This window comes from Lacerta agilis, chromosome 2 (assembly GCF_009819535.1).
Source record: "Lacerta agilis isolate rLacAgi1 chromosome 2, rLacAgi1.pri, whole genome shotgun sequence".
Taxonomy (NCBI): Eukaryota; Metazoa; Chordata; class Lepidosauria; order Squamata; family Lacertidae; genus Lacerta; species Lacerta agilis.
This window is the reverse complement of record NC_046313.1, coordinates 32,852,111-32,863,333: the sequence shown is the minus strand read 5'-3', so window position 1 is coordinate 32,863,333 and position 11,223 is coordinate 32,852,111. Positions and strand designations below refer to the sequence as shown.

General features: G+C 42.4%; 1 protein-coding gene across 3 annotated transcripts in view; it reads left to right on the top strand.

The window, feature by feature from the left end:
• Positions 1–210: 210 nt before the first annotated feature.
• UBE2O (ubiquitin conjugating enzyme E2 O) overlaps positions 211–11,223 on the top strand; it is a 57,911-nt gene continuing 46,898 nt past the window's right edge. For all 3 annotated transcript variants that reach the window (XM_033139407.1, XM_033139406.1, XM_033139405.1), the window contains exon 1: positions 211–627. In XM_033139407.1, coding sequence (XP_032995298.1) covers positions 226–627 — 402 coding nt within the window. In that variant the 5' untranslated portion in view covers positions 211–225. The remainder of the gene's footprint in view (positions 628–11,223) is intronic.

Sequence of the window (11,223 nt, the reverse complement as noted above, 5' to 3'; positions counted from 1 at the left end):
CCTGGCCGTTGTAGCCCCGCCCTCGCCGAACGGTGACTGCGCTGTGTGGGCCAAGCGGCCGCCGTTGCTGCTGCTGCCGCCGCCGCCATCCCTTCCTCTTCCTCTTCCTCCTCTTCCCTCCTCCTCCTCCTCCACATTTTCTTCTTCTCCTTCTCCTCCTCCTCCTCCTTCCCTCCTTCTCCCCCTCCCTTCCTTCTCCCCGCCTCAGCCGGCCAAGCCACCACCATGGCGGAGCCGCCTGCTCCCGCTGCCCCGCCGGCAGCCCCGGCGACGGCCGCCCTCCCCGCCGCCGCCACGGCCGGCTCCCAGCGGCTGCTCTTCACCCACGACCTGGTGTCAGGCCGCTACCGGGGCTCGGTGCGCTTCGGCCTCGTCCGCGTCATGCATGGCGAGGACTCGGACTCTGAGGACGACGACGGGGGGCGAGGCCCCGGAGCAGGAGGCGGCGGTGGCGGAGGGAGCAGTGGCGGCGGCGGCCCCGGGGGAGGCGGAGCGGGCAGCTCGGGGGGCTCCGAGTCCGGGGGCCCCTGCGGCGGGGAGGAGAGCCGAGGAAGCCCCCTCCGCCGCGGCTACGTGCGCGTCCAGTGGTACCCGGAGGGCATTAAGCAGCACGTCAAGGAGACCAAGGTAACCGAGGAGAAGCCGCCGCCGCCGCCGCCCTGGGCCTCGTTTGCATCTCATCTGCATCTCATCTGCATACACGGCGGCGAGGGAGGGAGGGGAATAGTAGCTGGGGAGGGGGCTCCTTAGGCAGGACTCTGAAGGAATGGCAGGGCTTCCGTGGGGTGTGAGCCTCCAGGCCATGTGGGTGGGTAGGTGTAGTATTTGGGGTGCCCCCCACCCCCGAACGTTGGGCATGGTCTCTGACTCGGGGGTTGCGTCGTGGCCTCGTGTCTCAATCACGCCTTGCAGGGGCCCACCTTGCACCAGTTAAGGATGCGCAGCAGCTTGTGGACCAAACGGGTTTTCTATTTGTTAGGCCTCCTCTCTCCCACCCATTATGCTCTCTGCACCACAAAGGAAAGAGAGAACCACATTCTTCTGTCTTTGCTTGTAGCTCCTGAAAATATTGGGTTTATATTCCGCAATAGTGGATATATTCCCCAAGAGATAGGATCTCAGTTCTGCTTGTTCCTGATCTGGGCATCTACCTGCAATTATGTATTGGGTGGGAATTCAGGTGATCTATTGGAAATCTTAGTTCTTGAGCTTAATTGTGGCCTCTCTGACTAACTGCAGTGATATCTGCTGAGGGTTTCTTGTTCTGAGGAACTGCATAAAATTCAGTTTGGTTTGTTTTTTTTAAGCAGAGGATACAGTAAAGCTGTAGGATTACAAATATATGTGGGGATGGAGCTTGTTTGGGGTGTACAGAAAGCTACTGGGCATAATTATGACTTAATGTGCATTTCATTAGCAATCATTTGGATTAATTTAGGTTTCTGTAATGCTATTTGCTAAAACATAATGAGAATACATATTAATATTGTTCTCCACAATCTGTTGTTGAACTCTAAACAAATATTTTATACTAATATGGTTGTTTTCAGTTTTTTGCTACACTGTACTAGACATTGCTTTGTGGCATAAGCAAAGGGAATGTTGCAAGTGTGAGATGTTGAAGGCTAGGAATTCATAGGGGCAAAAACCCCTGCAACCTCCCCAACCCCCTGTTTACATAGGAAATGGGTAAGTGTTTGTGCTGTGTAACTTACATAAAGAGCGCAAAGTTGAGGCCTAAAAAAAAGGTTCCTGTTTATGCCCATGGGGTTGCAGACCTGAGTGAGTTCATGACTCTACATTTTCCCTCACAAGTGCATCTGTATGCTAGTAACTACATGTTATTTGGAATGTTGACAAGGGCCTTATGTCTAGTGAACTCGTAACTACTTCTCAAATTTCATTGAGTGGTGATACATATGAGGCACGAGATTAGCGGGAAGGGATGGACACTAAAGTAATACCAAGAGGACTTATAAATGAATGTTTCATGGGTCAAAAAGCTTGTGATAAAGTAACAGAGGAACTGCATGCTATGATGGGTGGAAGTACTATAAGCAATTCTAAGTAGCAGTGCCTTTGATATGGAAATTATGTGTGCCTCTCAAAGGAAGTGGTGCATTAATTTTAAAATTGGCATGTTTTAAGTCACTTTTAGTCACCCCACCCCCAACCCTGCAACACAGTCCATTAAGTTCGTACAGAGCAGATAACAACGTCACTTGGGGGCGGGGGAGACCTTCAAAGCTACAACCTAAAAGTGAAAGGCTTCTGTTGCTACCTAAATGGACACATATCTCAAATACAGTATGAGCTTTCTCCTTTGCAGCAATAAACTTGGAAGCCTTTTCGTGTGATTTCTAGGTTCTTCATCAGAATTTTGCATTCTATCTAGTTTTCCTTATTCCCACAGTGAGAAATCATGGAATTTGCAAAATAGTACGTGTAGACTTCATTACAGAGCCTTTCTAAATTTATATATAGCTCCCATATATTCAGACCCACCCACCCAACGTGATACTGTCCTAGAAATTCAACTTTACATGGAATTCCAGCAGCCTTGGCAGCCTATAAAGCCCATAAGTGTGGTGTGGTGATAGGCAAATAGTTAAATGTTAAATGTTTTATTTTGTTTTTACCGGTATATACAGTATGTTGGAAGCTGCCCAGAGTGGCTGGGGAAACTCAGTCGGATGGGTGGGTTATAAATAATAAAATGATAGCGATGCTGGTTCAAATCACCACATAGCCAAGAACTTCACTGAGTGTTCTTGGCCTGAGCTATGTTATGGTGACTGTCCTGTTTCAACAGATTAGAATAAAATAGGGGAGGATGAGAACCATAAATTTCACCTTTAGTTTTTTACAGGATGGGTGGGATATAATGTAATAAGTAAATAAGCACTGCAATCCACTACTCAGTATTTATGCCAAAATGTATATTCTTTGAGTGTCAAATGGGTGAATTTAATTTACATTTTATTTTAGGTTTCAGATAGCTTAAAATCCATAGGATTACAATTGCATGAGTGAACATCCTGTTTTTTCCATAGATAAGAGGCTTAAAAAACTTTGACCAATCCCTTTCTCAGATTCAGACCAACCATGAATTTCTTACTTCTCTCTAAGTAGAGGTGGAGTGGATCAAAACTCACCAGCATATCTCACAATGTATACCAACTAGCCAGTAATTTTTGGAGTTTCCTGTCTTTGTCACAATAAATCGGTGTCACAGGAAATGTTTCCAGATCTGTGTGTATACTTTCAACCAGGTTTGTACTGCCCCATGCAAGCCAGGTGACTATATAAACAATCATTTCCCATTACACATTTTTCTCCTCCTCCTCCCCCTCTGGGAATTAGGTGGTGCAGTTTAGGAAGCCATATCTGAAATAATGGACATAATACATAGGTTGTGGTTCATTGCTTTGTTATGAAGTGTTACTGAGCAGTTTTGTAAAATTATCGCTCATTAATCCAATCATAACACTTCAAATAATGCAAAGAGCCCAACCCAATTCTTTCATTTTCATTTGTCTCAAGTCTGTTAGGGTGAGGAATACACATATTGTAAAATAGCAGCTGCATTAGTAGAAACAGAAAAGAGGTGGTGCTGTATTGGTCCAAATGTAAGCCGTACCCACAAATAAGCCGCAACTTTAAAATTCAAGGGGGGGAGACAATACCCGAATATAAGCCACTCCCTTAAAATTCCACAGGCATTCACACCCGTAAATAGCAAATGTAGAGGAAAATCCTACGGGTACTATGCCCACATGCTTCTGGGCTGCTTCCGGGGGGGGGGGGCTGTACTGCTTTGCTGGCGGCCTTCCCCTTTCTTTCCAGTGGTTCAGGGGAGGCTTGGGAGCCGCGGTCAGGAGAGGCGCCTTTGTCCTGCATCCCCACGGCCCTCGTGATAGTATCCTGGGTGGGGCTACGCTCTCCATTCCGGCCTTGGAAGGCAAGGCAGGTCCGCAGACCTAGGGCAGCTGTTCTGGCAGTTATATCGTAAGGTCACGAATATAAGCCACATTTTAACATGGTCAGAATTGGGAGTGGTGGCTTATATTCGGGCCAATTCGGTACTTGTTTCTGCATATTAACAGTTAGGTATCTTGGCAAAATAAAGATACTTTCTAGGCTGTTAGTGGTGGCTTTGTGTAAAACTTGCAAATCCTCAGCATTTTGGAGAACTAGATACAATTACTGCAATAAGTTGGAATTAATAATATATCTTTAGCCATTTCTTTTTTCGAATTTTCTTAAAATGAAAACTTTATTGATTTCATGTCAGTTTGTAGGACTTACTGGGTTATTGGTATTAATTTCTATCCATCACCAGAAGTTGCATACACATTCTTTCTCCCCCTATGGTTTGTTCCATTGATTTCTTACCCTTGCCTGCTGACTCATAAATGAGATTACTGAAAAATCTCTTCTAAGTTCTTTTTCTTTGGTTTGCTTCGCATAGTTCAGGCTTATTTTAAGCTATGGTTGTGTAAGTGCATGTAAGAATAGGTCATAGGTTGGTTAGTTGCTATCTAACTTGCTTTGTAGGTTGGTTTCTCCATTATACTACAGTTGCAACATGTGTTCAGTTGACGAGTATGATAAATAAAAACAGTGTTCCTGTTTAATTTGGAAATATTTTGGGCTCCTTTTATTTATTTTGCAAGTAAATACTGCTCATGGTAATGTACAGATGCCAATTGTCCAGAATTTTATTTGGAGATGTATCCTCCTCTTGACGTGGTATTTACCTAATGGTAGATGTACTGTTGCTTAAAGAATGATACTGTAAAACAGAAGTGACTAACTCCCAACCAGGGGGCCTGATCTGGCACTGAATGCCCAACTGATTTTGGTGCTGGAAGAAGCAAAAAGAAAACAAAAAACAAAGGAGATGCAGTATTCTCTTCCCAGCTCAGCACCCTGATGGTAATGCAGATTGCCCCCTCCAGATACAGGTATCGGGTTCAACATGTGATGAGCTGGGTCCGGCGACTTACATTCATCAGATGACTGATATGATGAGCTGGGGAGATACAAATTGCCACCTCCCCATTCATCAAGTCAATGCCCCCTTCCCAGTTAATCTGCACAAATCAGCTGAGGAGGAAGGTTTGGTGGCATCCCTGTTGGCATGTGTGTGTGTCCCCCCACAGTTGGCCAAGGATGTATATAATCCTCAGGTCAGAAAAAGTTAGTTGCCCCTGCTGTAAAAGGTACACAATACTAAAGCCTGCAAACCTTGGGCTGGATTCACCTAAGGAGCCCTGTAAGGGTTTTCCCCCTTCTCCTGCTTTGTGTCCCTTTGAAATTGGCTGGGGTATGTGTGTCAAAAGAGCCCTTAGAACAGTGCACAAGGAGGGAGAGGGGGGTCATTCCATCTGGCAAGCTGCAATGCACAGCTTGATGTTGAATTCCACCACTTGTATTCTTTATGTTCTGTTTCATGTTTAATATCGTACACACTTCAGTTTTTCAAATACTAGATTTTTAAAAGAATTGGTGTTGAAAGTATTTATTTCACAAACACACACACACCCTCTCCATCTACTTGCTGTGATTCGTTCATGCACCCCTTTCCGGAGAGCAATTCTGTGGGATTTATGTACATACATACAAAGTGAATTGATTAAAACTCATACTCTATTGAATAAGATGTCTTTAACCAGGAGGTTGTCTTAGCTTATACAGACTATCTTCTTAAGTCTTAAAATGTATTCTAATAAATCTAAAAGACTCGAAACTATACAATTTCATGGGCTTTGGATGAAACTGTATAAAATGCTGTCACCCTTCCTCCACCTGCCCCTAGCTTTGGTCTAACTTATGTTCTACCAGAATTGTATAAGCATATCATGCAGAAAATGCAGGAAAATTGTGGTTTGGGGAAGCCTCATAGATGGAGAGGTAGGTGATGAGTTTGCTTACTAACAGTTCAAATATGTAGGCCAGTGGAGAGGTACATAGAGTCCTGTGGATGTGTTCTCTGTTTCTAGAAACATGTCTATGTTCATGAGTGTTTCTTAATTCATTTCACGCCAAGAACATTGAACTCTTTCTTGTCCCTGAACCCTGTGTGCTGATTGTTTAAGTTTGTGGCAGTTAGAATAATCCTGAGCCTTTCATGATACCCTTGCAGCTCAGCAAATGACTTTGGGAAGTCTCACGTGTTTTCTTGTATTTTATTGCTCACCACCCTGTGACACTTGGGTTGAAAGGTGGTGTACAACAGAATAAAATAAATGCTGCTGGTATTATTTTTCCCCTTTGAGTTTGTTGTGCATTTCAGCTAAAATAGCATCCCGAGCTCTCAACTTTTCTCAGGGCAATCAGCATTTATTCATTACAAACATTAATGTGAGTCATAATTGTCAATATATATTTCAAATCTCTCAGTATGTAGAGGATATCAGAAAGATTAACAGAAAGATGCATTAGCTTAGGTTTTTAATGTTCTGAAGCATTATTCTATGTTACCCACCTAAGAAACCACATCTAGCAAACCTCTTGCTTCTTGACATTTATTTTACTCTCTTGGGGGATTACTTAGGAACCACCTGGCATTCACAGTGGTTTGAGACTGAAGGAAAGCAAAAGGCTTACTGGAATTGCTGTAGGTCTGTCGAATTGAATGGATAACCTGCTCCATTACTGTTGTATATATTGCGAGGTTACTCGCCATTTACTTTCCTTAGTTTGCTCTGGAGGTTAAAGTCTGTGATTAATTTTATTTCAGTGTATAAACTTGGGCCTTGTGCTTTTGAAATCTTTATTTTTAAGTGTCTCCTTGAATAATAATTCCAGCAGCCTGTCTCAGAGCAGTGATTGGAATCTCATCTTTTTGGATAGTCCTTACACCCAAGTTCATTAGCTAGTGTGGATTTTGTTAGCTAATGTTACTCTGTGTTGTTAGCATCCATCCGTCTCAAGTGACAGTGGAGTGCACCTCTGAGTGTGAAGTCAAACCGCTGTGTTAGCTGCACTGAAGTGACCTCCCCAGGGTGCAAGCCTGGCAGTGTGTATGGAGGTCCTAGGCTGCCCAGACACCAAGCCCCATCCTCGACCTCACTAATGTGGTCCAAAGGAAAGCAGATCGATACATTTGGCACCAGTTTGGCTGCAGGAGTTGCTGGAACGAGGCATAAAACTCTCTTGGGGACTCCACTATTGATTTGTGTAGGATTTACTCCTCAGCCTTTTCCCACAAGACAGTGGAGGTTTAGGATCAGAGTCTTCCTTCCCAAATAGGCTGCCTTCCCAAATTGACGAGCCCCATTTGCCCTCACTTCCCTCTACAGGACATGTAGAAACCGCCTTCTTGACCATTGAACCCACTATTGGTCTTGTCCGCTCAATCTGCTGGAGTCTCACAGGGGAAGTCCCAAACTCACTGAGGGCTTGAGACACATCAGCTACCCTCACCTGGTTTAGCTGGCCAGTCAATGCCATTCCCAGGGTGTGGCCACTGTCACATGCTGACAGCTTCCAGGAGCCATAGGTGAGAGCTAAGTATTCCAAGTTTAGTAAGGCCAGAATTTATTGTAGTAGTTAGAATTTTGACTCGGGTCAGCAAGATCAGAGTTCAACTACCAGTTCATTTTTGAAGCTCACTGGGTGACTTTGAGTAAATGGTTCATGCTCTATCTAGCTTACTTCACAGGGTTGTTGTGAGAATGAAGGGAGGTAGCCCCAAGTCTCCCTGTCATTATATCTGGATTTGTTCCTCCTCAGCCTACCCTTGGAACTACTAACATAGCGCTTGTGGGTGTATGTGTTCCTGTCAGAACTGTCCTGGCACCCACAGTGACTCCCTCCCCTTCTTTAATATTAGTCCTGAATATTAGGCTAATTGCAATGTGGGGGCATTTGGGGGGGGGAATCACCACTGGGGATGAAAATATAAATCGTCCCCACCCCAGCTGTGCCCATCCTAATGAATTTTTTTGCGAAGCTGCTGCTAGGCTTGGAATAAACCTATTGGCTCATCGCCTCTTGCCCTCAGCAATTATGCCTGAAATTTGGCTCCAACAGGAGATGATTTAATGCACAAAGTTAGCCCTTTCCTTGGTTGCACTGTCCAGGAAGATCACTCCCCAATTAGATTTTAAAGAGTCTGTTGGGTTTAGTTTTTGAGCTTAATTGCAAAAGGTGAGGGAAAGTGTAGTCAACAGAAGACTACTTTCAAGCCTAAGTGTTGGAGGTGGGGGAGTGAGAGTGCAAGATGTGTGCATAGTTGCAGAGCATGTGTGTGTGGTGCCCCCAAAGTTTATTACATTCCCAAATATGTCCACTCTCAGACCTGGGTCTGATGAAAAGTAGAAAACAGAGCTAAGTCTCATTAGCATACCAAATTCTATTCACCTTATAGTTCTAGATCATTCTATGTAAGGGTTTCATGGATACATAACGAGTAATAGATCTCTTTAATACCCTGTTCAAAATGAAGTACCGTTAATGAAATAGAAATATCTTCTACTCCAATAAAATGACAAGTGATTAAGTCATTACCTAAATGGTTCCTGGGATGTTATGTGATACATTTGACTTATATGCAAACTGTAAACAAAGTTTGTTATGGCTGCATTTGTTATAATATGTAGAATTCATTTGGGCAACAGGAAGGATGGTTAGAGTAATGATTTGGGGGAATTTTTTTTAAACATAGAATTCTTAAAATTGAAATGTCTTAAAATATACAGAAAGTAGTGAAAACACCAAGTATACTGATATTTCCTGAGGGAAGTCTTTTACCTTACTATGTAGCAAATGTATGTATTCCTTGCTCTCCAGATGCCTTTAGGATGAGGAGTCATTGTCTCTGTTTTGTCTGCAGGCAGTTGTAACGCAAACTGCATCAACTAATCTGCTGCAGTGTTGTAGGAGAGATAAGATGATCATTGCATTTTTTTTAATCCCATAACTTTTCAAAGAAGTGCTGCTCAAGAGATTTAATTGCACATTATTTTTAAAAAAGCAATAACCTGATGATAAAACAAGAAAATAAAAAGACATGTTTAAACTATAATGGGAAGTTAAGCAGTAGCTATGCAAGTACTGTATTCAAAATACTTAGGGTGTAAATGAGCTTCCTCACTGCTCCAAAATGCACAAGTTCTATATACAAAGCACTTCTAAGGAGATAGGTAAAGGTAAAAGGACCCCTGACCATTAGGTCCAGTTGCAGACGACTCTAGGGTTGCGGTGCTCATCTCACTTTATTGGCCGAGGGAGCTGGCATACAGCTTCCGGGTCATGTGGGCAGTATGACTAAGCCGCTTCTGGCGAACCAGAGCAGCACACGGAAACACCGTTTACCTTCCCGCCAGAGCGGTACCTATTTATCTACTTGCACTTTGACGTCCTTTTGAACTGCTAGGTTGGCAGGAGCAGGGACTGAGCAACGGGACCTCACCCCGTTGCGTGGATTTGAACCGCTGACCTTCTGATCGGCAAACCCCAGGCTCTGGTTTAACCCACAGCACCACCCGCGTCCCTTCTAAGGAGATAGGGACACTTAATTTTCATCTCCTCTTGAAAATATGCATTTTGCCTTAGTAGCAAACTATTTTGATCAGTTGTCTAGAGTAAATATTTTACTTTTGTTCTTGTGTCACTCTTAAAAACGTTTTTGTTATAACTGAATTAAACACATTATTTTCAATGTGTGTTTCTACAAAGCATTACCTCATATCTATGAATGTAAGAAACTGAGGTAGTAAATGATGAGTGCATAGAGAAAAGCTTCTTCCCCTTCTTGAGTTTTGATATAAATAGTTTTGACTATTTATGTGAGGGATTTTGCAGGCTCTAAGGCTGACAGCACCCAGTTTGGGAAAATCTATCTCAGTCCTTGCCCTCTCTGTTGTTGAATTCTTTTTCCTCAAGTCATTATTTCAGTTGTTTTGGTTGTTTTGTGAATCAGAATTGAAGCACAGATGTGTATACAGCAAGTAAGTTAAGTAATTTGGATGGCAGCTGTTAATGTGTCTGGAATAGCTTTACCCCTTTTTCCATTTAAATGCTTTGAATTCAGAATTATTAGCATGAGGAGATTTTTTGCATTGTCCATCTTCCTCTAACAGAATATCTTCATCTCCAGGTACAGTTCTTCTCTAGGGTATGTATTTTGTATCACAAACACATAAAAAAAACACACTGCATTCAGAATAAGCCATACAGACAAGAACTAATGTACAGTATGGTTCCTTGTTTGGGGCAGAGATTAGGCTACAGCAGTGTGACTAAGAGACAAAAACCAGGAATGAACGTATCATTATAATGTTTAAAACTCAAATGTGTATGTTTTCAAAAGTCTGGCATTAAACTACACCTTAGTATAACTTACAAAACTTAAAACCAATTAAAATTAATGGGTGTAAGTTAAAGTCCCATTATTTCAATGGGTTTACTCTGCCTAACATTGGATTTCGCTGTATAACCAAAAGTTGTGATAATAGAAGATTATTAAACAATTAAAGTGCTTTACATGTTTGGTTTTTCCAAGGACAGAAGCAAGCACTTTATTGCATGTGTTTCAGTGGAATAAAATGTATTTTAATAGGGTTCTAGTCTTATCATATAGTGTCAGATCAGAAGTAATCATTCTTAATCTGTTGTACAGGTGAATGACCTGGTTGAGATACTGTGCTTTAAGACTGAGCAGCTGTAAATGGTAGCTTTCTAATATTGGTCTTGTAATCTAAACTGCAACTTACCATATTGTAAAATGCGCAAAAGTATTGGATATATTTTTTAAAAAACGTGTTTAATGGAAGGTGTTTGGAATGAAGGGCAACTTATTCATGCTTTTTTCTGTAGCATTTACTTCAGAGGACACCTGCAAACAGATGTTTTTTATTGCTTTTTAATGTTCTGCCTTGGATTCCTGTTTTGAGTTTATTGGAAACAATGTGGTTTTAGCAGTTACTGTTTTATGCTGTGAAACAGTATCACTTCTTCAGCTTTCATAATAGTACTGTATGTGTAAATAATTTTAAAAGTAGCTGCTGATGTTAAATCTGGTGAAAAGATAACATTCTTGCAGTAAGATAAAGGTATGTGATCATTGCTCAGTTGAGAGATTTGGGGCTTCCAGTTATTTTCCCAAGGCACTGTTTGGAGTAGGCAGAAGATGAGGAGCAAAGCAGTATTTTCGTCACCATAATGCAATAAGAATTTTTGTACCAAAAATACAGCTACTGGAAGAGCAGGAAT